The sequence below is a fragment of the Chanodichthys erythropterus genome, chromosome 16, assembly GCF_024489055.1.
Source record: "Chanodichthys erythropterus isolate Z2021 chromosome 16, ASM2448905v1, whole genome shotgun sequence".
Classification (NCBI taxonomy): Eukaryota; Metazoa; Chordata; class Actinopteri; order Cypriniformes; family Xenocyprididae; genus Chanodichthys; species Chanodichthys erythropterus.
Genome location: NC_090236.1, coordinates 36,340,987 through 36,368,112, shown reverse-complemented (window position 1 = coordinate 36,368,112; position 27,126 = coordinate 36,340,987). Strand labels below are relative to the sequence as shown.

The 27,126-nt window shown below is 36.7% G+C and overlaps 2 protein-coding genes across 3 annotated transcripts; one reads left to right on the top strand and one right to left on the bottom strand.

Moving 5' to 3' along the window:
* Positions 1-3,841: 3,841 nt before the first annotated feature.
* Positions 3,842-5,274, bottom strand: gpr160 (G protein-coupled receptor 160). The gene has a single exon (XM_067363296.1). The coding sequence runs from the start codon at positions 4,891-4,893 to the stop codon at positions 3,991-3,993; it is 903 nt and encodes a 300-aa protein (XP_067219397.1). The 5' UTR covers positions 4,894-5,274; the 3' UTR covers positions 3,842-3,990.
* nadkb (NAD kinase b) lies at positions 4,415-26,107 on the top strand. Of its 2 annotated transcripts, none has more exons than XM_067363295.1 (12): positions 4,415-4,536; positions 16,800-17,060; positions 17,136-17,219; positions 19,699-19,828; positions 19,951-20,059; positions 20,222-20,307; positions 21,297-21,399; positions 21,503-21,657; positions 22,360-22,459; positions 23,977-24,134; positions 24,252-24,334; positions 24,505-26,107. In XM_067363295.1, exons 2-12 carry the CDS (start codon positions 16,810-16,812, stop codon positions 24,662-24,664), a joined length of 1,419 nt encoding a protein of 472 aa, XP_067219396.1. In that variant the 5' UTR covers positions 4,415-4,536; positions 16,800-16,809; the 3' UTR covers positions 24,665-26,107. The 2 variants fall into 2 exon arrangements, with proteins under 2 accessions (XP_067219396.1, XP_067219395.1); XM_067363294.1 differs by lacking the exon at positions 4,415-4,536 and adding an exon at positions 15,314-15,478 and having other exon boundaries at positions 24,505-26,106.
* Positions 26,108-27,126: the final 1,019 nt, after the last annotated feature.

The following is a 27,126-nucleotide window of genomic DNA, read 5'->3' as shown; positions in this document are numbered from 1 at the left end:
GTTTAGCTTTAACTTGCTTCAACACACCTGACTGGAAGTTTAGTATGCCTAGTAGATCTTGAGAAGGATTGGACACTCATGGCCTAGGCCACTGTGATTTTGCCAACAGACATGTTCCTGGATCAACATTCCAGTCAACAGATTTGAGGGACAAGTTTAACATTTATGTCAAGTTTAGGCTTGCAACCAGGGTTAGGTGCTTCCACAACAGTGTTCTGCAACTATCATTTCCCTCTGATTTTAGGGATAAGTTATGGGTAGGATTAGGTGTAGGGGTAGGAATAGGGTTAAGACTAAACTTTCAGACTGGAATGTTGTTCCAGGATCAACAAAATATGTTGATCCAGGAACATGTCTTACTTGGCAAAATCACAGTGACCCCTGGCCTAAGTCTTGGAAGAGAAAGACAAATTGAGGGATCATTTGGAACATTTGCTCATTTTATTCATTTTTGTTACACACATGCACACACACACCAATTCTGAGTTGAATAAAAAGCTAAGTTCAGTTCGTACGGGAGCTTAGTCAGTGTTGCCAAGTCCTTGGTTTTTCAGCGGAATTGGGCTACTTTTATTGCCGCAAAGTTGTTTTTCATGTCTGCGGGTTAAATAGACCCAAAATAACGTGATATTTAGCCCCTGAAATGTGAATTTTACCAGCAGAGCCCTGTCAAAAACGTGAATTTTACCTCCCGGAACACGATTTTTTTCCATGGGATCCTCCTGAAATGCCATTGGGCTAGTTTTGGGCTAATTTTGAGGAGCAATTGGGTGGGTTTTGTTGTGAAAACCTGGCAACCCTGAGTTTACAGTTTTTTACAGACGCTAGGACACATTTCTCAATACTTAGGTCACTTTTGCAAAACTCTTCACACAGTGAGCACAACAGAAGTCTATGTGGGCTAAACTGAGGATCAATTATAATTGCTTTGACACAAAATTCATTCAATGACTACATCTCTCAAATTTCATGAATTCTTTTCTCACTCCGACAACTGCCAAAACTCGTTGTACGTACAGACTAATTTGCACATGCTTACATACTGTTTTCAAAACTGTTAAACTTATGTTCAAAACAATAACATAATACAAAACTCAATAAGACAGCAATTTGCTACATTCCTACAGTAATATTTTAATGAAATATATTTTAAATCTTAAAATTAAATGCTATAAAAACAATTGAATTGTATCTGTATCAGTGGATGATGTGTATACAAATTCTTGTATTTTGGAATTATAAAAAAATTATAAAAAATAAACGACATAAAATATTGACGAATTCTGCATCATGTCTGATTCATTTCAGTAACATATATTGCAGTGAATTATAAACAGAGATGTGTCCTTGTTTTTCATAAGAAAACACTGTATAATGCTACATGTTGTTAGTGTTTTTCAGGTCATTGTTTTGTGGGTGACAAAGTGTGTTTGTCGGCTGTCAACCTTTGCTGTCAACCTTTTGATTTGAGACCTGAATACAGTGTTTTGGTAGTTGTAGTGCATTTTGATTGTGAAATTAACTGCTTTGCCAAGAAGGTTGGTTAGGAGAACTGTGTGAAGAGTTTTGCAAAAGTGACCTAAGTATTGAGAAATGTGTCCTAGCGTCTGTAAAAAACTGTAATGCTTATAGAGTGTTGTTCAGTTTGACTGAACAAATGACGGTGTCAATGGGAAGCTAATTGAAAAGTAAACAGATCACCCAGTTAGATATCACCTCTTTATGTCATGTCAAAATCAAACTTGAAATGGACTGAAAACATGATGATTGCAGGGTTTTTTAGTGCAATCAGCTTGGTGAAATCGTGTCTGTGACAGACGGTGTTTACGATGATCCAAAATAGCGTAAGTTGACAATTAAAAAGAAAAACATCAATACACCAATAAAATATATTGTTTAAATTATTATTGCCTTTAGTTATTATTTTGGAATGAATGTAGAAATGCTTAAAACACTAACTTGATGAGATTGACTTGGTTTTGATAAATAGAACATTACATTGTTAATGTAAAATTACACAATAGAATTGTATTTGGTTTCTTTTTTTTTCTTTTTTGATGTAATGTAAAGTAATGTTCATTTAACAAGGAAGATGTGTCACCGTTAGAGTAATGCACATGAATTTCATAAATAAATAAAAAATGTGCCTCCTCATTTCAGAACACCACAGCACGCCACTGGTCAAAGGATACTCTTACGTCTTAAAGGATTAGTTCACTTTTAAATATACTTTTCCTGATAAATTTACTCACCCCCATGTCATCCAAGATGTTCATGTCTTTCTTTCGTCAGTCGAAAAGAAATGAAGGTTTTTGAGGAAAACATTCCAGGATTTTTCTCCATATAGTGCATTTCAATGGCTACCAAGAGATTGAAGGTCCAAACTGCAGTTTCAGTGCAGCTTCAAGGGCTTTAAACGATACCAGATGAGGAATAAGAGTCTTATCTAGAGAAACGATCGGTCATTTTCGAAAAAAATACAACCGTTTATAAACAAAATATCCCCTTGAACGTACTTTCCGCTTCCGCATTCTTCATAACACTTACGCTGAATGTCCTACGCCTTCCCTATTCAACTTAAGGAAAAAAACTAAACTGGTGCCGCATTCGTTCCGTAAGTAGAATAGGGAAGGCGTAGGACATTCAGCGTAAGTGTTATGAAGAATGCGGAAGCGGAAAGTACGTTCAAGGCGATATTTTGTTTATAAATCATAAACATCTTGGATGTTCATGAGTAAATTTATCAGGAAAAGTGTGTTTAAAAGTGGACTTATCCTTTAAAGTTTTAAATATGGATATTTTTCTTACAAAAATGCATCGCTTCACTTCAGAAGGCCTTTATTAACCCTCTGGAGACGTATGGATTACTTTTAGTATGAATTGATGCATTATTTTTGGCTTCAAAATGCAGTCCCTCATTCACAACCATTATAAACCTTGGAGGGCTAAGGATATTTTTAAATATATCTCAGATTGTGTTTGATTGAAAGAAGATAGCCATATACACCTAAGATGGCTAGTAAATCATGGAATAATTTTCATTTTTGGGTGAACTATCCCTTTTAACACACCTCACACCACAGGAAAATCTGATAAGAAAATCTGTGGAATAATCCTTGTCGGAAGGGGAGAATTGGGCCTCAAATCGGCCTGACTATCTAAAAAATGCTGGGTTAAGAACAACCCAATTTAGGTTATTCGGCAACCCAGCGCTGGGTAAATATTGGACAGAACCCATGCTGGGTTTTATACATTAACACATATGCTAGGTTATTTTTTTAATCAGTGCTGGGTCAGTCAATTTGATATTAAAATGCATTTGTAGAAGGCTTGCGAGCAGACTGTGGCGTACATGTGAGAAAGGGGAAATGTGAGACTACAGATGTTTTCCTCTTAGTACTGTAATAATTTGATAAGAATACAACACAATACAAACCTTAATTTCCCCTCAGGAAGGAAACAGGAATTTCCCCTCAGAAAGTTTTCTCTCAGAACAGCTAACAAAAAAATCGTTAAGTACCAGTTTTAACAAGTTTGGGACAGACTACCCAACATTGGGTTACATTTACCCAGCACTGGGTAGGTATGGTAGGGGGGGGGGGTTTGACATTAAAAATGACCCAGCAGCTGAGATACAGAAACCAGCACCTGGCTAAAAATATTAAAAATAACCTAATAAAATTACCCAGCAGGCTGAACCCAGCATTTGATATATGATATATATATATATATATATATATATATATATATATATATATATATATATATATATATATATATATATATATATATTATATATAAATCAACCGCAACAACAGCATTTTTTAGAGTGTGGCTTAAATTTGCAGACATTTTACCTCAGTGCTGGTCTAATATTCACTTTTATTCTTCTAAAGACACAAATCATTTGCAGGCTAATTTACAAACCCACGTGTGTTTAATTTTCTTTTTGTAATGCAAACAAGAAAGCAAATAGCCATACTCAGACATTTAGTGTTTTTGAACTTGAATGCGGTCAGCTTGTTGTCCATAATTCCACTCGTCAGCTCCATATGTAAAACAAAAGTACCATGAACAAAACCCATCTGTAATGGTCTCACTTTTCTTGGAATTCGTTGCAAAAGAGCCAGCACACAGTGCCAAAGCGACAGAAAAACTGTTGAGGAAACTCAACCAGACGACGTTTAACTGCAGATGCGCGTTCATCTCTATCTTTAGCAGCGGCGAGATAATCATCAGAATGAGAAACGAGGCCCACGTGCTGAGGAACGTATGCATAATCCGCCTTAAACAAATCATACAACATGGTTGAATGGAATGCAGAAAAACCTGCACCCTCCATTTCTCAAACGGAGCGTATGAGTAAATAATGACACAGGTGGCTGTCAGTAACAACGCAGCGAGAACCTGAACACTCTGAGGGCTGCTGAACAGCGTGCATCGGTGCTTCTCATCATCTCCTAACAGAGGAGCAACATCAGGCACCCAGAAGACATACAGAGCTGCTAGAATCCAAAGGAGACACACTCCCGTAATGTAAGTCAGCTTTTGTGTCCAGGTTGTGTTTCTTGAGCTTGATGATAGCGTCCAGAAGTTATCTAGTCCTACAAGGAGGAACACTGGCCAGTGGAGCATGGCATAGATAAAACAAGCAATCTGAGTCAGTAGGCATATGTGGTACCTGGTGATATGCCAGCCTGAGAAGTTGATGTCTTCCAGATAGAAAATAGCTGTGAGGGCGAAACTCAAGAGACTATCAATCAGTGCCAAGGAAATGCAGAAGAATCCTGAGAACGTCCGGATCATGTAGTGTCGCTGGATCACGACCACCAACCAGTTCAGAAAACTCTTGAGCCACAGAACCAGCAGAAGTGAAGGGATTGATATGTCCATGGTAAGGCATAGTCCAAGGCAGGAATCACAACAACCACAATTAGTCTTTCTTTTCAGTTCCTCACTGAAACAGCTTTACAGCAGTTCACAGTAGACACACCCTACTGAGATGAAGGCTGGCCCTGCACAATCAAATGAATAGCCCACATATGTTATTGTAGGTGTAGTTTAACCTTTCTTTATAAATCCGTAGCTACTATTGCTGATTCAACAACACTACTCATATTCAACAACTTGGATATTAAAATAGTAGATATAAAACTGAAAATGAAAGAGTGACCTGCATACCAGCAATATAGTACTTTCTAGAGATGCACCGATGTATCGGCCAACAATCGGTATCGGACGATAATTATCACTAAACTGCCGATGATATATCCTGCCAAACAAAAAGGTGCGGAAAGAGTGTTCAGACTGCAACTCATACATACTGTGTGCGAAGAAAATAACTTGTGTGTTTAATTTTAATGCATTAACAGTTTAAAAATAGTGATGTAAAAGCAGGCTCTTTTTGACCCTATGAATCACCTGTGGTTCAAGCCAGGGTTGCCAGGTTTGCGTTTTTTTTTCTACATCAACTATTATTTGTAGCGCCTCCCATCGAATAATTGCAAAAAGCTTCGTGCTTTATTGCTTCTGATAAAAATGAAAGTTTTTATCATTTTAACATGAAATTCAAATAATAAATGGCGTTTTGACGCTCTTAAATGTGACGTGTCAGATCGCTGTTCAGGCGGCGACGCAGAGCGAGTCTTTTCTTCCTCTTCAATTCAAGTTATATTTCGAAAAAATGCTTGAACATCAAAGGTATGTTTAAAGGTAGGTTAAAAGATATTGTACAACTGACTGGAATGCATCACATCTCATGTAATAATTTTATTTGTATTTCAACCACGGAAAGACGTCAATAAAATAGCTTGTGAACAATATGTCACATTTACTTCAGGAATATTTTCCAGTGTTCACAGTTCCTTAGCTATAAAAAACATTAGATAGGAGCTTATTTACTGCTAATTGTGTAAATTTGCCATGAAGACAACAAGTGCTTATGAAAACTAGCTTTTGTGATACTAATACAAACATTTCAGTTTTTATTTGAGTGTAATTATTATATCTGAAAATAAACAGAGCCGAATATAATACCTCTGTTGTTAATTTTAACCTCTAATATTGTAGTGTACCAGATGAGAGGGTTCCCTGTATAGTTTGCTACTAATTCCAGCTTTTTCATGAAGATCGCATTTATAAAGCTTTTACTGTGTCATTTAATTTTTCTACTTTTCAAATATCTGGTATGTGTAGATTTTATTTCTATGTTTATGGCATTAATTGCATAACAAACAATTTTGCCAAAAAAAAAAAACTGTTGCAGCTGTTACAAATATTCAGTCATGTTTGTTCTTGGTGTTGTTTTCATCAGTCACATGTTCCTTTGTTTGAATTTCCCGCCACTCTTTAGTTACCATGGTTACTGACATGATTGGTGTATTGTTCTTAGCTGTGTATTGTTAATTTACCTGGTTGTTTGAGTTAACATTTGTGATAGCGTGTTAGCTCATTTTTTTGTCCTGTGTGTGATGTTTGGAGGTCGGTATTCTGTAACAGTTCTAAAGCCCGGGATGCACTGCACGATATTTGGCTGTCCCAGATGAAAGATTGCCATCGTGCTAAAATCGTGCAGTGCATATAGGCTTCAGGTTGCATCAGACATGCATGATAAAGATAAATCCAAACAGGCTTTAATAAATCTTTGATCCAAACAGAGAGATAAGCATCAACAACCAAAGCGTAGACACAAACAATACCTGACAATTAGCTGGTGGCGATATGACTATAACTAAATTTTGGCATGTAGATGTCTTCAGGTCAGGACTATAAAACCTGTGAAGTTTGGGGCAGATCTGACATTGTATGCCCGAGTTACAATAACTTCCTCTTCATGGCGAAACATCAGATTTAGTCAGGCGGTCGCAGACACGCCCTTCAACGAAAACTCAAGATCTTTGCTATTTAACATGGCTAAGGCCTTAAGATTAGACTGATGTTGATCTGATTAAATGTCTATGAGGAGTTAATCACAGTGTAAAACGTCATTTCCTGTTTATCTGATAAAACTCTCTAGGAGGAGTTTGTTAATGTATCATGTCTGGAAACGGTAAAAAAGAGAAAATTCAAAATATCTCACTTCCTTTTCAGATTTTGCTCCAAGAGACTTTTTTTGTAGGTATTTGGCTGTTACATGTGTGTACCAAGTTTCATGCTTGTATGTGAAACGTAGCAGGAAGTGGAAAGTTTTAACATTGTAAATTGTGCAGGATGTTTTCAGTTTGATATACAGGAACTGAAACCAGATGAACGAGAGATGGTTCAATACCTCCCCTCTGGCTGTCTTGTGATAAATGTGTTTTTTCAAGGCTCAACCTTGTGCAATTTATATGCAGCTTTTTTCTGTGTGTAAGCAACACCTACAGTTTAACTAACATGTAAGAAGTTGTTTTGTTTGATTAACAAGAAGCTCACACCCATCCGCTGTGAAGGACTGGGTGGCCTGTTTTGTCTCTTCACATGGCAGAGCATCTCTGTATGTTTTATTTGACATTCTTGCAAAAATAAAAACCTTTTATAGACACCTTGTTTGTTTTCCCAAAATCAGCATCAACATAATTAAAGGATTAGTTCACTTTCAAATGAAAATTACCCCAAGCTTTACTCTCCCTCAAGCCATCCTAGGTGTATATGACTTTATTCTTTCTGATGAACATCAATTGGAGTTATATTAATAAATATCCTGATGCATCCACGCTTCATAATGGCAATGAACGACACCAATGAGTATGAATATGAAGCTCAAGAAAGTGCATTCATCCATCATAAACGTACTCCACACGGCTCCGGGAGGTTATTAAAGGCCTTCTGAAGCGATGCATTTGTTTAAAAAAAAAAAAATCCATATTTAACAAGTTATGAAGTCAAATATGTAGCTTCCGCCAGACCGTCTTCCGTATAATTTTCAGTCCGCCTTCTGGGCTAATTTTCATTTGAAAGTGAACTAATCCTTTAAAGGTAGGGTATCCATTTTTTCATTATTTGGAAGTTAGTCGGGCCGACGCCAACAACAAACGTCTAACCAATCAGCATTAGGGGGCGTATGACGGTCGTGGAGACAGAACGAGCAAGAGGGAGATTTGAAAAAAAGAGAAGAAAAAAAAACGCAGAAAAAGAAATGATGAGACACAATACAAAAGAGCTCAAAAGAATATCACTGGAATGAAGGTTCATGACTGGGCAAGCGCTTTAGTTTATATTAGAAAAGCTTTCCAGCGCTGGAGAGAGCCAAGAGGGAAGGCCTGAAAACAGATGAGGAGGCTGCTTTGAACCCGCTTTTCATGTGAGTAACACTGGGTTTTGATTGTCTGGAGCTGCTGTGCTGTTGGCGACTAACAATGAAATCTTGTTTGTATTTGCTCTAGTGTACTGCATGTTCATTTTTTTTGCTTTCTTTTCATTCGTTCATCAACTGCGCTTTTTTTTTCGTGAAGCATTTTGTTGCGCGTCAGCTGTGATAAACGGACATCCACTCGCATTGCATGTGTAACAGCGGCCAGATAGTGAGAGTTGTGCAGGTAAACCACTGCACACTGACGACTGCTAGAGAATGAGGTGTTTAGCGTCATTAGTGCATTCACCTCGCATGCCAGAAGCAATCGGGCCAAGGTTGGAGATCGACTCAGAGGAGGGTGGTTAGGATTGGAGTGTGAGTTTTGGAGGCGGAGCAATGAAGAGAGTGGTATGTTTGTTCTGGTTGATTTCAGATATAAACAATGTCCAGCAGTGTAGTTGAAAAAATGGATACCCCACCTTTAAATTTATTTTTTCCATGACAGCGCTTAATTGAAATATTGTAGGTGGCGCTATCGAGCCATTTTACCACACCTAATTCTGAAACCCATATCAGACTCAAAGTTTCATGAGTTTTCGGGCATGTTTAGGCCCTCAAAAATGTGATTCATTTCATTGAAGAAGAATAATTGACAGAGCAATTACAATAGGGTCCTCACACCTTAAACCAGTAAATCCAACAGCCCTTTTCTGCTGAATTAGCAAGGCCTTGATGCTACTAAAATCTCTTTTTATTTTACTGACAAACACCATAAATACAATGGTAAATCAAAGTTCATCACAAGCAGCTTATCCACAAGCTGAGGTAATAAATGTAATGTAAGGCATACATAGTGTCACGCACACAAATACAAAACATGACACTAAAATAATAATAATAATAAAAATATAACAACATAAGATGTACCTAATGTGCATATTTGATAACAAAAAAAAATGATACACAATTATTAAAATGAAAAAATATCAAATGAGAAGTGTCACACACTTTTCACTGTAAATTATTAGATGATTTGTTCCAAAAATAAACATAAACTTCCATTTAACAGAAGTATAAAACTGCATGAAATGTAATTTTAGATCTATTACTGTTTTCCCTTGTATAGTAAGGGAACTTACTGCAGTGTTAACCATTTAACAGGTTTTTACTGTCATTTTTACAGCGTATTAAACATGAAATAAATTCTGTATGCCATTGAGGTGAAAATGTTTAAGATTTTCAGAAAAGCGTGACAAAAATTCTCCTCTAATGCATGTGTGTCCACTGTTGGGCTTTTGTTTGTAGACACAAAAAAGAGTTTAGTTTATTACTACAAGTCAACATCTAATTTAAAAGAGTTATAGGTTAAAAGAGTATATAGCTTTGTGTGAGAAGTGGCTTGACTTTAAAAGGGAGTGGTTACATGGAGGGAACAAGAATAGGCTTTAAAAAGAAGAAAACTGGGTGTTGTTAAAACAATGACCGTTGGGAGGTTTCTGACACAAGCAGTCACATCAGGTTGTCTCCACCCTTTTCTAAAGAAAATTGTGAGGAAACACTTTCTAATGTTAAAAACTTAGATGTGTCATGGCTGAGCTTACAAAACAGCAGACCACAAGGACTCTGGGCATAATTACATGCACCTTATACTAATGGCTGTCTCTATCCCTGGCCGAAAGTAGCTGTTCCTGTTCACATTTTACAAGACACAGGTGCAGCTCAATCCTGATATGGCTGTCCAATGAGCCCAAGACAGTGTTGAAGGTTTGAGATGAGACATTGTTTGCGTTTCACTTTTTGACCAGAGGTGGTTTATAAAGTGAACCTTTCAACTTGAAGTACTTAAAACAGGTTTTAAAAAGGCATTTCTTGGAACTAAGCTGCAGAAACACCAATAACACCAATAACATGTTTTAGGATCAACATCTTTGTTGATCCTGAAATGACATTTCAATCAATAATCACTTTCGAGGGATAACGTTTAGATTGTTTTAAGTTGAGGCTTACAACCAGGGATGGGGCTTCTGCACCGTTCTTCGATTTTTTCTTAATTTTTTTTTTTCATTTCAGAGGAAACACACATTTATCAAGGCAGAAATGCTTCTTTACAATAAAACAAAAACATACACCGATCAGGCATAACATTATGACCACCTTCCTAATATTGTGTTGGTCCACCTTTTGCTGCCAAAACAGCCCTGACCTGTCGAGGCATGGACTCTCTGAAGGTGTGCTGTGGTACACTCTTAGCCCGGATTTTATATTTACTTAAAAATATAATTACAATATACTTAAAATATTTAAGTTTGGTTGCATTACTTATAAAATATAAGTAAATTCTACTAATTTGTGGGTGTATTTGAATGTGTTAATAAATGTAAGTTAAATGCACTTAAATTATGAAGTTTTTCTCCTGACCACGCCTCCTTCACACTGGTTTGCGGCAGGTAATGACGCCATTTTGTCGTGGTGTGTGTGAATTCAAGGAGCTGTTGATGAGCAGTTGGAACATTTGTTTTGGCTGTTCTACAGACATTTTTTCCAAACATTTACCTTTTTATAGTTTTTCACCAAAGGAGAAAATCACAATTTTTAAGTTACCATCATCGAGGGTCAGGGTTTGTTTTAGTTGAGCTCTTGACCCTTAACTTTTTAATATTAGATTTTGTTTGAGCAGTTTTAACTGCAATAAAACCAACCAGACAAGCAAAGTTAAAAGATGATCAGTTGATGTTGGTTATGTTTTCACATAATCATTATCTGATCTGAATCACTGAACTCATTTAGAGTCCAATCTCTGAGTTAGATTTACATTATTGATTACAGCAGCACTGTGATTCTACAGCGGATGATCAACTTCTATAATACATTTTTATTTTTTTAAGTTGTCCTTATCACAAAAAATATATATATATATATTTTAGGCACATACAGACATCAAGAATCAGCCTGTGAATCTCAACGACGGTGACAAGCAACATGTTCTAATAAACAGATCAACTCTGAACATTAGAAAACAAGCTGCTAAAAAGTCACAGAAAAACAGCAAAATTTAAATAGTGAGAATAAAGAAAATTACTAAGACAATTCAGCTCATAATTTATTCATGCAGCAATGCATGATGGGAGGCATGGATGAATTTTGATTGGTGGCAAGTTAACTTGCTTATTACATTGAACTTAAATATACTAGGTGTAATAACTACAAAGTAATTAATATTACAAAACATTTTAAGTTAAATTAACTTGAATTATTAAGTTCACATTACTTAATCATTACTTAATTTTTTTAGGGCAACCAGTTTCCTCAAATTTTTTAAGTAAATTCAACTTATCCGGGCTAACAGTGTATCTGCACCAAGATGTTATCAGCAGATCCTTTAAAGGGATAGTTCACCCAAAAATTAAAATTTGATGTTCATCTGCTTACCCCCAGGGCATCCAAGATGTAGATGACTTTTTTTCTTCAGTCGAACGCAAATTATGATTTTTAACTGCAACTGCTGCCGTCTGTCAGTCAAATAATAGCAGTGATTGGGAACTTGAACAATAAGAGTCGAAAAAACTTCCATAGACAAATCCAAATTAAACCCTGCGGCTCGTGACGACACATTGATGTCCTAAGACACGAAACGATCGGTTTGTGCGAGAAACCGAACAGTATTTATATCATTTTTTACCTCTAATACACCACTATGTCCAACTCCGTTCAGCTTCCGGTTAGTGAGGTCTGATCGTGCTCTGACAGCGGCAGTGATGTCTCGCGCTCATTGAAGTATATGGGCGAGACATCACTTCCGTCAGCAGAGCGGGTTTTTTGACCTCACTAACAGGAAGCTGAACGAAGTTGGACATAGTGGTGTATTAGAGGTAAAAATTATATAAATAATGTTCGGTTTCTCGCACAATCGTTTCGTGTCTTAGGACATCAATGTGTCGTCACGAGCCGCAGGTTTTAATTTTGATTTGTCTAAGCAAGTTTTATTTACTGTTATAGTTGAAGTTCCCATCTACTGCTATTATTTGACTGACAGACGGCAGCGGTTGCAGTTAAAAATCATAATTTGCGTTCGACTGAAGAAAAAAAGTCACCTACATCTTGGATGCCCTGGAGGTAAGCAGATAAACATCAAATTTTCATTTTTGGGTGAACTATCCCTTTAAGTCCTGTAAGTTGTGAGGTGGAGCCTCCATGGATCAGACTTGTTTGTTCAGCACATCCCACAGATGCTCGATTGGATTGAGATCTGGGGAATTTGGAGGCCAAGTCAACACCTCAAACTCGTTGTTGTGCTCCTCAAACTATTCCTGAACCATTTTTGCTTTGTGGCAGGAGCATTATCCTGCTGAAAGAGGCCACAGCCACCAGGGAATACTGTTTCCATGAAAGGGTGTACATGCAACAATGCTATAACCCTCCCTTTTCTTTACTTAGTTCTAATGCTTTAGATCTTATTCTATTGATATTGAACCCTGATGAAAGAATAAGTGAAATGTGGCAAACCACCTGTTTATTATTCCTATTCATCCTGAAAAAGTATTGTCTTGTGTAATCATCCCAGTTACACACCTGTGCAACTTCTAATCACATGACAGATTTAAATAGCCTAGGAAAAAAAAAGGTCTATTTAATTCTTGTAATGTTTATTTTCTCAAGAAATGTGCACGCGCAGTTCACAGCTGGCTCGCGACCGCGCTTATGTATACCTGTCAATGTATTTTAATAACAATCCGTGATATCTTGATAAAGATTTCCTGATGTGAAGATATTTTTTTCAGATTATTGCTCGTTGTGACTGCAAAATCCTTGTTAGTAGCTTGATAGTTTGCATGTTGAGTGTTATGAGTAAATTTGTTATTGTTTATTGTGCAGCACACGTCAGATGTGTTTGAGGCTAGGTTGTGGCCTTTTGCACAACATTGCACCATTTCATGCTTTTCATCTTCAGAAAGATCTTTCTTCCTCCCCATATTGCATGAGAACTATGACTTGCTTAATAACGTGGAACAACCTCTAAGTAGGGTTTCCATAGATTTTGTCTGAGGTTGATACCAGTTATCTAAAAAGACATGGATAAATAAACGAACAAACATTTTCTTAGAAAAACTAAAATCTGAATGTTTATTGTACTGAAATCTTACTGATATGTCACTTGCATAATAATTTGGAACGAGGTATAAAGTGACTGGACTAATTTCTAAACATCCTATTGTGACTTAAGCTACTTTAAAACTGAATAAAACTTCTCTTTAATAACACAGTGCAAACTCAGTTTGGTTCTCTTATACCCCATCTTTGTTACTTCTATCTTTTTCTTCTCCATGAACCTTTTCAAGATCATCCTGCAGGTCTTCATCTCCCTTGCCACCTGACGTATAGGCTTTCCCTGTTGCATCTCTTTCACTGCTCTGTCCAACTCCACAAGAGGAGTTGAAGCCCTGTCTGTCTTCCTTTTATAAGTGCGTGGCATGATGGGTTTTGGTCTAAAAATGAGAATGTCACATAGTTTAAGTGCTAAAATGTAAGAGTACAATGTACAGTTTCAAATTAATAATATGTTGAAAACTAGATAAAAAAGTTTGTGAAGACAAACTTTAAGTTGGCTTGAAAAAGCCGGTACAGAAAGTTTGAAGCAGTTTTAAAAGTTTTCAGTTTGAAAGTTTCAGTTTTAGTTTAGTAATTTTGATAGAGTACTCCTGTGTGATTGCTAAGGTTTTGCTATAGGGTTGCTAGGGTACTCTGAGTGGTTGCTAGGGTACTCGGGGTGGTTGCTAGGGTGTTGCTATATGGTTGCTAGGGTACTCGGGATGGTTGCTAAGGTATTCTGGGTGGTTGCTAGGGTGTTGCTATGCGGTTGCTAAGGTACTCGGGGTGGTCGCTAGGGTGTTGCTATGCGGTTGCTCAGGTACTGAGGGTGGTCGCTATGGTGTTGCTATGTGGTTGCTAGGGTACTTGGGGGGGTCGCTATGGTGTTGCTATGCGGTTGCTAGGGTACTCGGGGTGGTTCATAGGGTGTTGCTAGATTTAGTTTGATAGATAGATTTAGTTTGATAGATAGATAGATAGATAGATAGATATCCTGCTAAAGCACTAAAACATGTGTGAAATGTTTACAAACTTATCTATAATTGTTCAGACACTACCATCAAAAAACCTCGATCATAGAAATTTTAGAAACATAGAAACATTTTTTTTTTTTTAGCTAAAATCTACTTTCCTCTCATGGCATGTATCTCTCTTCTTTGGAGGATGAGTAAAATGGATGGCTTTTCAAAATAATGTGGTCACATGACCAATTTCTTCTATGGTTTTCCAGAAACAATGGGTGGAATTACTTCCCCCGGCACAAATCACCCCACTCTCCCCTACTATATTTTAGTAAATTTTACACCTTAAGTTTGTGCTAAATTGTATTGAAATATGGTGCTTTTTTTTTTTTTTAATATATATACACACATTTAATGTAGTTTCAAAATGAATTATATCTCCATTATGTTTTTTTTACACCTTTAAAAACCTTATCCGTCAATGACCCATATGCATTGGTTACCGAATAGCAGATAAACATGAAAAGATATTGCTATTGATATTGAACCCTGATGAAAGAATAAGTGAAATGTGGCAAACCACCTGTTTATTATTCTTATTCATCCTGAAAAAGTATTGTCTTGTGTAACATCCCAGTTACACACCTTTGCAACTTCTAATCACATGACAGATTTAAATAGCCTAGGGAAAAAAAGGTCTATTTAATTCTTGTAATGTTTATTTTCTCAAGAAATGTGCACGCGCAGTTCACAGCTGGCTCGCGACAGCGGTTATGTGTACCTTTCAATGTATTTTAATAACAATCCGTGATATCTTGATAAATATTTCCTGGTGTGTAAGATATTTTTTTCAGCATAACTAAATAAATGTATTTGATCAACACAAAAGGCAAAAAAGTCAGTAAAGAAAATTAAGGCATTTAAAAAAAAAATAATCTAGAGTTTTTATTTTCTTCTCAGAGATTCTGCGCAGCAGCGTGAGTGTCACGTGATGTCATTGTGGACATCCCATAATAATATTATGAAGCAAACATGAGCCGTTAACCATGGTTCAGTAGAAATAATGTTTCTGTCAAGCTATTAGTGTATTAAATTGACGTCTGTAGGTGTTGAAAGACTGTAGAGTCCAGAAGGAAGTTTCGCGGTGTGTCCTGTTGTGGTAAGCGCTGTGCTCTGCTAGCTGCGCGCGGCTAACTCAACTCAACGGAAGTTTTGGTTGATGGATGTGATCCTACTGTCTCATATTGTTTAACTTATGCAAGATTATTGCTCGTTGTGACTGCAAAATCCTTGTTAGTAGCTTGATAGTTTGCATGTTGAGTGTTATGAGTAAATTTGTTTTTGTTTATTGTGCAGCACACGTCATATGTGTTTGAGGCTATTCTTAGTAAATAAATACATTGGCAGATGACAGATGACATCAAGGTTTTAGTGTATTACTATATTTTAGTACATTTTACACCTTAAGTTTGTGCTAAATTGTATTGAAATATGGTGCATTTTTAAAAAAATATACACACATTTAATGTAGTTTCTAAATTAAACTAACATTTACATGTATGTAAGTTTTTAGTGTCTCAATGCAGGACATGTTAAAGGATTAGTTCACTTTTAAATAAACTTTCCTGATAATTTACTCACCCCCATGTCATCCAAGATGTCTTTCTTTCTTCAGTCAAAAAGAAATGGAGGTTTTTGATGAAAACATTCCAGGATTATTCTCCTTATAGTGGACTTCAATGGACTCCAAACGGTTGAAGCTCAAAATTACGGTTTCAGTGCAGCTTCAAAGAGCTTTAAACGATACCAGACGAGGAATAAGAGTCTTATCTAGCAAAACAATCGACCATTTTCAAAAAAAAAAAAAAAAAGTAAATATATATGCTTTATATAAACAAATGTTCACCTTTTTTCCATAAATTGAAGAAGAATTGTTTTGAAGAATACGGAAACGCGTTTTGGCGGAGGCACTTAGACAGTGAACATTTGTTTATATAAAGCATATACATTTACATTTTCGTGGAAAATGGACGATCGTTTCGCTAGATAAGACCCTTATTCCTCGTCTGGTATCGTTTAAAGCTCTTTGAAGCTGCTCTGAAACTGTAATTTTGACCTTCAACCGTTTGGAGTCCATTGAAGTCCACTATAAGGAGAATAATCCTGTATTGTTTTCATTAAAAACCTTAATTTCTTTTCTTGGATGACATGGGGGTGAGTAAATTATAAGGAAAATTTTTATATTTTACTTCACTGAAGTATTTCATGTCAGCTGCTATAATGTAAATGTATGAACACAATATGTCTGATTCTTCTGTTCACATAAGCAGTTTTGTAGTGCATGTCAAATGTCTATTTTGGTCAACAAGATCCTATATAAGGCATGGATGAGATCAACCCGGGAACATGAATAAAGTCTTTTCACTTCATTTATTTGATTCCTGTAATAATGTTAAATTGTTTTTTTCCCCTCTCATAAGATTTGAAGGCATGGAAGACGGGCTGCCCTCCAGAAAGGCGGAGGAGGGTGGTTCATCTAAGCGGTCACAGAGGCAGCAGGAGCGGCAGGGGAAACTTCCTAGGAGACGGAAAGAGGTGAAGAGGTCTCTTCGGAGGCCGGACTGTCCGGAACACCTGTCGGGGGGAAGCGTACATCGATTGCCCGAGCAGCACGAGTCAGAAGCCTCTGCATCAGCGGAGGACACCGCCGAGAGTTGCCCAAAAAGATGGGATAGATGCAGGTATATAACACGCCATTTGATTTAGATCAGTTAAACTTACTAAAGTGACTTAAATGAAGTGTCTGTTTGTTGCAGACGAGGGCACTTTCTACATGGACCATATCCTGCTACTCACTTTGGACCCAAAGCTTGCGTTCTTCCCAACCCAACCTCAGTCATGTAAGTAAGCGCGCTCAGGCCTATCTTAGGTAAGGGGCGAGGTCACGTCCCTTGTTACAGTTTAAACATTAAGCCGAGAAAAGGATTGGACAAACAAGTGATAGGGCCGAGTGTGTGCTGAGTGCTGGTCCAGAGGGCGTTTTGTTGGATAGAGCTGGAGGGCAGTGCAGTCACTGGAGCTGGAACTTTCTAACGCATCCCTTCCAAAATCCCCCCAACACCATGCCTGCTTTGCACCCCCCTGGACAAAACGCACACAGAGGGTAATGTGGGGTTTTTTGATATCTGATGTTGTAGTGAACATGTTGTTTAGGGGTTATGAATGTTAGCTATGTGTTTCTGTAAATGAATCTAAAAATGACTTATTCTGGATATTATGCAACATTACATGTTTTGAAGCATATTGGAGTTAGAGAAACCAAGCTGTTAGGCTTGGTTATTCCTTGGTACAATAAATAAAATGTGTGTATTAAATAGGGGTGTAATGCGAGATTAAAATGTGATGAGATTTCTCGTTAAGGTGAAAATCTTATGGCATATGGCAGAGTGTGAGAGTGAAATTAGGATAGATTATGCCACTGCTACAGTATGTTTACATTACACCTCCACTGTCATTTTGCTTTTTATAGAAATAAAAAACATTTAATTAAGTTGGATAAAGGTCACTTCAATTCCATCCAGCTCATTCAAGATGAGCAGCATAGTGCAGCAGGAATCAGAGTTCACTGATTATGTGGCTAGAGTAAGTGAGGAGATGTCTGACAAGACCATGTTGGAGGATTCATTGCACATCAGAGCCTAAGCGTCTTAGAAATTTCTTATCTTGTAGAATGTGCGCTCAGCACTAGCGTTCCCTATTCACAGAGTATACGAGATTGCGAAATAGAAAGCGAAAGTAAAACGCGAGTGCCCATTCAAACATGATTTCAATGCATTTTTAAAAGCGGCTCCCTGATGCATGCAAATATCTCCCAAAATGAAAGCTATCTTAGGCTGGGCTGTGTAGCTCTGTATCATGCTTGAAGAAAAATTTGGTCTCTTTTTGCACTTTGAATATTGAGGGAGTTCTTTAATTATGTTTGCACTTATTGTTTGCACTTAAAGGATTAGTTCACTTTCAAATAAAATTTTCCTGATAATTTACTCACCCCCATGTCATCCAAGATGTCCATGTCCTTCTTTCTTCAGTCGAAAAGAAATGAAGGTTTTTGATGAAAACATTCCAGGATTATTCTCCTTATAATGGACTTCAATGGACTCCAAACGGTTGAAGGTCAAAATTACAGTTTCAGTGCAGCTTCAAAGAGCTTTAAACAATACCAGACGAGGAATAAGAGTCTTATCTAGAGAAACGATCGGTCATTTTCGAAAAAAATACAACTGTACATGCTTTATAAACACAAAATATCTTCTGCTTTCCGTATTCTTCAAAACGCTTACACCGTATGTCCTACGCCTTCCCTATTCAACTTGCAGAACGAACACGGCGGCAGTTTCATTTTTTTCCTTAAGTTGAATAGGGAAGGTGTAGGACATACAGCGTAAGCATTTTGAAGAATACGGAAGCATGTGCAAGGTGATCATTTGTGTTTATAAAGCATATACGGTTGTATTTTTTTCGAAAATGTCTGATCGTTTCGCTAGATAAGACTCTTATTCCTCGTCTGGTATCGTTTAAAGCCCTTTGAAGCTGCACTGAAACTGTAATTTTGACCTTCAACCATTTGGAGTCCATTGAAGTCCACTATAAGGAGAATAATCCTGGAATGTTTTCATCAAAAACCTCCATTTCTTTTTGACTGAAGAAAGAAAGATATGGACATCTTGGATGACATGGGGGTTAGTAAATTATCAGGAAAAGTTTATTTAAAAGTGGACAAATCCTTTAATAAGACTAAGAGAAAACTGTTATTCATTTTTTTTATGCTGTTTTTATTTCTATGATCAATTTGTGGAAAGGATTTCAGTTAGGAGGTCAAAAGTTGTAGAAGCTCATATATCATGTACAGTAAGGTCTGAAGAGACTCGTATGAAATCATACAGGAGAGAATTGAGTTAGTAGCAAAACCTTCTACAGTGCTTGAGTATTGTTGTTTTTACTGCAGATGATAATTCATACTCAGAAAGTAGAATTGAAATGAAATGAAAAAACATTTCAAATGCACCTATTTCTAGTCATGTATTTTGCCTTTGAGGATTTCTCAGTCTCATCACACTTCTTGTATTAAATATCTATTTAAATATTTGACAATTTAAGTACAAAAAAGGGCGAATTTGTCAAACGACACCTATTATTTTTATTTTTTTATTTATCAATACCGTCAATGATCTGATCCTAGAACTGTCCACATTTACTGTGCTTGTTTGACCATGATAATAAGTTGCGTAACGAGTGTACAAAGTACAAGCAGTGTTTCTCTGTGTGAAGTGCAGTGCCAGCTCTCACAATGTTTGCCTACTCTGTCCACTTTCCCCATAGGCACATTCAGGATCCAGCCAGCCAGCGGCTCACCTGGAGCAAACCACCGCTCAACGTCCTGGTCATCAGAAAGATCCGAGACGAGACCCTGCTGGAGCCGTTCAAAGAGCTTTGCAGGTTCCTTGTGGAGGTAGGTTACACCAAAGGCTATAAAGCTACAGGTGCTATTTTTTTTTACCCTTTTATTTTTGTTGTACCTTATTAGTTTACATTTTGTTATACAAATTCCATCTATATTATTTCGACCACCAGGAGAAACATCTGATGGTTTATGTGGAGAAGAAAGTAGTGGACGATGGTTCTCTCATGAGCGATGAGTCGTTTTCAGCCATCCGCAATCAGCTGTGCACATTCAGGGAAGGTACTGAAACCTCATAGTGTCGGATTGGATAGGAGTGAATCAACAGGTTCACCAGTAACAGGATTTGCATAACCCTGACACACCATTAACCAATATTAGTCTAGGTACATTAGTAAAATTGATTCATTCAAAAGTGATTCATCATTGCTTTTGTTTGGACAGGGTATGATGACATCTCGGACTGCATTGATCTGATTATTTGTTTGGGTGGAGATGGGACTCTTCTGTACGCATCATCTCTTTTCCAGGTATTCTCTCGTCTCATCTCGTTTGTTTGTGCACAAGAGTCTCCTACTAGGTCATTCAGAGCTGTTTTCCATTGGATGGTCTCTGTGTGCTTCCATATAAGCTAGAATTTGAATATGCAAAAATAGTTGGAGATTGATTTGAAGGATTAGTTCATTTTCAAATGAAAATTTGTTTTACTCACCCTCAAGCCATCCTAGGTGTATATGACTTCCTTCTTTTTGATGAACACAATCTGATATATATATATATATATATATATATATATATCTATTAATAAATATCCTGATGCATCCGAGCTTTATATTGGCAGTGAACGGGATTAAACCGTATGAGCTGAAGAAACATCCATCCATCATAAACGTGTAAAAGTGTGGTTTTGGATGATATCAGCATAAATCCTTATAATTTTTTGGTGCAAATACATTACAGTAACTTGACATTATCATTGAAGACCAGCAATAATAATTTTCATTTTGATTACATAATAATGGCAATATATACATGTCAAAGTCAGACATGCCCCTTTGCCAGCTGTGATGCCTGGTTACTGGTTTAAACTTGGCCCAGGTTTGTAAAAGATTTTTGGGTCAGCACACCTTAATAGCTTCAACAATTGATTGCCAATTAAGTTTAGAATAAGATGAACTAATCAGAACCCAGTTTAGGTCAGATAGCTGCTAATGCTGGATATTTTGATGATTCGAAAATTAGTTTTTTTTTTTTCTATGTATAAACTGTTTATATAATAAAATATGTTTCCATAGTTTGTGTTGTCCCTTATCAGTGCAAAATGATCACAATTTAAAAAGGATTCATGCCAATATTGTCCAAAACCAGACTTTTCTAGGGTGTTTCCAACTTTTGGAGGGCAGTGTACACCTAGGATGGCTTGAGGGAGAGTAAAATAATTTTTGTTTGAAAGTGAACTAATCCTTTAAGAATCAAATGTGGTTTAATCATCCCAGATGTTTTGTCTCATTTGTTTAAGGGAAGTGTCCCCCCGGTCATGGCGTTCCATCTGGGTTCCTTAGGATTTCTCACACCATTCAAGTTTGAGTCCTTTAAAACAGAGGTGGATAAAGTTTTTGAAGGTAGAGTGATTGATAGAGTTTCTTATGTTTTCTATTTTTGAAACCAGACGAACTGTAGTTTGGTTAGTTTGTTATTTGAGGTGTTTGTGTCTGGCTCTTGTAGGTAATGCTGCCATCATCCTGCGCAGTCGTCTGAAGGTTAAGGTGGTGAAAGGCATGTTTCAGAGGAACGAGCAGCTCTTCAGCGTTCAGGAGAACGGAATAGTGCCTCATAACCACATGAATAACGAGGCAGGCAAAATCACACTACAGTTACAGGTAACGCCGCACTGAACACAAAAGCAGTAATGCTTTTAGAATGGAGAAATATTAGGCTTGAGACAAAGTCTGTCTTTTATTTGCCAACACATTTTGGCTCACAGGCCTCTTTCAGGGCTAAAAGAGTTCAAATGACAAAAGGTTATTTAAATACAAACACTGACATAATTCAAATTTACAATCCACCAATAAGGATGCTGGGAACAAATCTGATGATATGGTGCCTGCCAGTCACCTGACACACTAGAGGCCATAAATACAAGCTAATGACCTTTTTATGTGATGCCATTTTACCTAGTATTTTGTAACAAAAAAAAAAAAAAAACTTATTCTACACTTAATTCTTGATTCTACACTTGATGGCAAAATGAGTTTATAATATGAAAAATATATAATATGAAAAATGTTTTTTATTTTATTTTATTTTTTTTGTTTGTTCTTCAAGGCTGTTTATATACATTTTTCCATGGTGACAGACACAATAGGTGTTATTTAAAAATAACAGCTGTGGTAGGTCTGTATGTCCAGTTGCTATAGCAATAACATGATGTCATTAACAACCTGCGCTTTTATGTCTGAGATGGATATTTGTGATCAGAGTGGCATGTGATTTGTGCAGAAATACACCTGCTTGTTAAATTCTTTTGTGTGCAATTCATGCATTCTTCATCTGTGATATGGATATTTTGTGTGTGTATGAAGGTGCTCAATGAGGTGGTGGTGGACAGAGGGCCCTCATCCTACCTGTCCAATGTTGACCTTTACCTGGATGGACGTCTCATCACATCTGTACAGGGAGACGGTGAGCACAGATTGACTGGCCCGATAATTTTTTTTTTAATCTATCTATTAATGTGTTCACAAATAAGCTTCTTAACGCATGGCTGTTTTTATTTTTTTCAAAGAAATTAATACTTTTATCCAACAAGGTTGTGTTAAATTGATTAAAAGTGACAGATAAATGCTTGAACTTTCTAGTCATCAAAGAATCCTGAATAAAATGTATCACGGTTTATACATAAATATTAAGCTGCACAACTGTTTCCACTTTCCAACTTTGAAAATTAATCAGCATATTAGAATGAGTTCTGAAGGATCATGTGACACTGAAGACTGGAGTAATGATGCTGAAAATTCAGCTTTGCCAACACGAGAATAAATTACTTTGTAAAATATTTTCAAATAGAAAACAGTTATTTTAAATTGTAATAATTTTTTACAATATTACTGTTTTTACTGTATTTTTAATTAAATAATTTATATATATATATGTATATATTTTTTATATATTAATATTGTAATATTTCATAATATTGCTTTTTGAATTTTGATCAGATAAATATAGCCTTAATGAGCATAAGAGACTTCAAAAACATTAAAAAAAAGTTACAGACCCCAGACTTAATGGCCGTGTAGCTTTAGGGCTTTTCACACTGCGCTTAACCCTGGGTTATCATCATTCTTAACACCACTTTTAACCCCGGGTAAAGGAACATTTCACACTTGTAATTCAGAAGCAGGGTTAGTGCTACTTTTTATCTGGGGTTATGAAACCCTGTTCCGGAGCAGGGTTGGCACGCTTTTGCAGTGTTAACCCCACATTGCGGTGCCAGACTTGTACAGTGTGAAACGATGCGATGTTAGAATGTTACAGCCAGACGCTTAGCAACAGACAACCAATCGCGTACTCCGATTTGTCTGATTTGGAAAGTCACGGAAACACTGCGCATTGTATATAAACGGTAAATTCAGCGTTTGAGAGGAACAATGTCAAATGCTGACAGAAAATGCAAAAATATGAGTGAAGAAGAGACCATTTCACTCTTACCTTTATAATCCGAAATGTCCATTCAGTATAAACTCGAAAGTACAGTCGTCAATACAAGGACGCGCAATACTAGAGCTTGTGTAAACAGGTCATATGCTGTGTTTATCCAATCAATGACACTGACACTGCAAATATGCAAATAAGAAAGTTAACCCCGGGTTTAGGAATGTACAATGTGAAACGTCATCTTAAGAATACCCAGGATTAATTGTTAACCCCGGGTAAATTATGAGCAGTGTGAAACATGAAGCAAGATTCCATTTAGCCGCGGTTTAGATTGACACAAACTATTTCAAGTGTGAAAAGCCCTTTTGATTTTTATTGCATTATACACAAGAGTGTTAGAATATCATAGACACGCACTTCATTTTCTTGCTTGATTTGTTTTTTTCTTTTAGCTCAAGCACGTCACAATACATGATGGTTTGCTTTGACGAGAGAGTCCAACTGCCATGGAAATAGATGTAAATATGTGGCTTGTTTCCGTGCAGGTGTAATAGTTTCCACCCCCACGGGCAGCACGGCCTACGCCGCCGCAGCGGGAGCCTCCATGATCCATCCCAATGTCCCTGCCATCATGGTGACCCCCATCTGCCCTCACTCCCTCTCTTTCAGACCCATCGTGGTGCCGGCTGGCGTGGAGCTCATGGTGAGAATGAGATTTTGCCATTTGAGTGACAAAACTACATTTGCCATTCAAACTTGTCATTTTTGTTCATTCATCTCACAAGAAAGCTTCAGAAGAACAATGTCATTTACTCTGCAGATAACGTTATCGCCTGATGCTCGCAACACGGCCTGGGTCTCGTTTGATGGCAGAAAGAGGCAGGAAATCCAGCATGGTGACAGGTGACACTCTTTTACACAATCCCATAAGCAAACAACTTTTACCTGTCCCATATAGCTTTATTACAGTTATGGAAATGAGCATCAAAAGTATCAGCAGGAATAAACACTTAGCCAAAGAATTGATATAGTTCAGGTTAAATCATCACTTGAACTCTGTTTTCCTCCTGTAGCATTAAGATCACAACCTCCTGCTTCCCGGTTCCTTCCATCTGTTGTCATGATCTGGTGTACGACTGGTTTGACAGCCTGGCTCAGTGTCTGCACTGGAATGTCCGCAAGAAGCAAACGCGTCTAACCGATGCCAGCGACTCTTCAGAAACTGAGAACTGAAACCACCATAAAAACCAAGTGCTCTCACAGTGTTTTTGACATTCCGAATCATTCCAGATTTCCATCCCGACTCACTGAAAAGGATCTTTATATTTATATTACATTGCTCATTTTCATGTTCAGAGATTTCATTATAGCTCACAAGTGCTCATGTTCTACCTGAAAAGTGACACATTAACTGGATTACTCATAATTTATCGGCAACTAAAAGTTTTTGGTTTAGAGCATCTACTAAATGTCTTTATGCATTATTATCATTATTATTATTATTATTATATATAAAATAATATCATTATTATTACTATATATAAGTTTTTATATATATATTATTTTATTACTATATATATATATATATATATATATCATTTTTTTGTTTTTTAAATACCATTTATTAACATTTATTTTTGACAAAAATGCTAATACAGTAAATTATTTCCTGTAGATTCATCCACGTTTAAGTTGTTTTTTAGGATGCGCATGCACATTATAGCAGGAAATGTAATTTGTCCACTGAGCATAAAACTTTAATTTTGTGGTGTTTTACAGTGCATAACTCTTAAGCCTAAATTTAACCACACTAACAGTAGTTCCTCTTGTGTGGTAATAAATCACATGGGAAGCCACTATTTGTTTTGTGTTTGCAATCAGTTTTGTGCACTCTATTAGACACCATTGTACATCAGCTGCTAAGATATAATGTGGTTTAGCAGGCCTTTTCTTGTAGCTCACTTAAATGGATAGTCTGAATATTCTGTCATCATTTATTCACCCTCAAGTTGTTCCAGACCTGTATGAATTTCTTTGTCCTGCTGAACTCAAAGATTTTTGGAAGAATGTTTGTAATCAGCAGAAATCGCCTCCCATTGACTGCCATAGTAGGAAAAATAAATACTATGGTAGTAAATTAGAGAGCGAGATCTGCTTGGTTACAAACATACTTCCAAATATCTTCCTTTGAGTTCAGCAGAACAATGAAATTCATACAAGTTTGGAACAGTGTGAGTAAATGACAGAATATTCATTTTTAGGTGAACTATCCCTTAAAGCTGTGGTTAGATGTCCGTGCAGAGCCTTTCTGAATATGAATCAAACACTTTTGTTATTCTCTTTGTCAGGTTGGGCGTCTGTGTTGAGCCAAAGTAGATCTTGTGAAAGAACATTGTTGCCTCCCTGTGGTGGCACAGGATGGTGCTGCACGTACTGTTTTCTTTTCTTTTTAGAGCTACACTATCCTTTTAGTTTAATATTTACTCTACCTAAACTGTGATTTATTCATTTACAAATGCACCTTGTGTGTTTTGCATTTTTCACCAAGTTTTCCTGACCCTGCAAGGTCTTATAACATTATTGCATAAGAACTAGTACAGCTGAATGTATGTAAGCTGTTTACATTTTGATGTAAATAAGAGATGACATGTATTTGGCTCATTTGTAATATTTCAATAAAAACAATTTCTTTTTATCTTGGATCATATCTTTTGATTTCTGTCCCCTCCATGGCAACTACCACTTTGACACTTCTCAAAGTTCATAAAGAGATTGTAAAACTAATCCATATGAATTGAGTGGCTTAGTCCAAATTTACTGAAGAGACTCGATCAATTTATATGATGAACAGATTTAATTTAGGCTTTTATTCACATAAAAAATATTCAATTCACACATCAGTTGTGGTAAACGGAAGCTCAAGCATGTTTGCTTGACGCATGCGAGAACCTATTAGGTTCATTCTCGTGTTACACAGCATGTTTGAGCTTCAGGAAGAACCAATGAGGTTTGTTTTTGTGCATCAAAGCAAGTACGGTTGATATTCTGTTTGTTTCTATGCGATAACCTAAATTAAACTGTTCATCATATAAAAAAAAGTCTTCAAAAAATGTGTCCCAATACTTATAGAGGGCACTGTGTATATGTATAAAATCAGTAGTCAACATTTGAAGTGGATCAAAAAAAGTTCATCAAAGTTGTCCTAAAACCTTCTTGATCCACTTCAAATTTTGACTACTGTACTGTATATATATATATACACACATATATATAAAAGCATGTAATATATTATAAAAACAGAAAAGCTCCACATTTGTGAGTTTTCAACAAAACCATGCAAATTGCTTGTGTTCTATATTTTTATTGCAATGAAAGGATACAGATACAGTTGACAGACACAAATTATTCTCCAGATATTGCAAAAAGACAATCCTCAACACTGATCCAGATAGTTGAAGATGCTGACCACATAAAAAAAGATGAGATTTAAATTTTTTGTAATTTTTTTATAAATGATATTACATCTTTACATGACAGACACCCCATGTCAAATCAAAATTCCTGCCAATTGAAAAAAAAAAAAAAAAAAAAAAAATCTGGGATATCAGCATCTTTCTCTCTCATAAAGACAACAGGGACAGAAAAAAGGTGACTGAAGTTCCATGGAAAGTAAAAACAAATGTCTTTAGTTGCAC

Coding starts and splice junctions, on each gene's coding strand:
- gpr160 (XM_067363296.1), bottom strand. CDS start 4,893: ATGGACATATCAATCCCTTCACTTCTGCTGGTTCTGTGGCTCAAGAGT.
- nadkb (XM_067363295.1), top strand. CDS start 16,810: ATGGAAGACGGGCTGCCCTCCAGAAAGGCGGAGGAGGGTGGTTCATCT. Junction 19,829..19,950: donor TTTGCAGGTTCCTTGTGGAG/GTAGGTTACACC, acceptor TTCGACCACCAG/GAGAAACATCTGATGGTTTA. Junction 21,400..21,502: donor GGTGGATAAAGTTTTTGAAG/GTAGAGTGATTG, acceptor TGGCTCTTGTAG/GTAATGCTGCCATCATCCTG.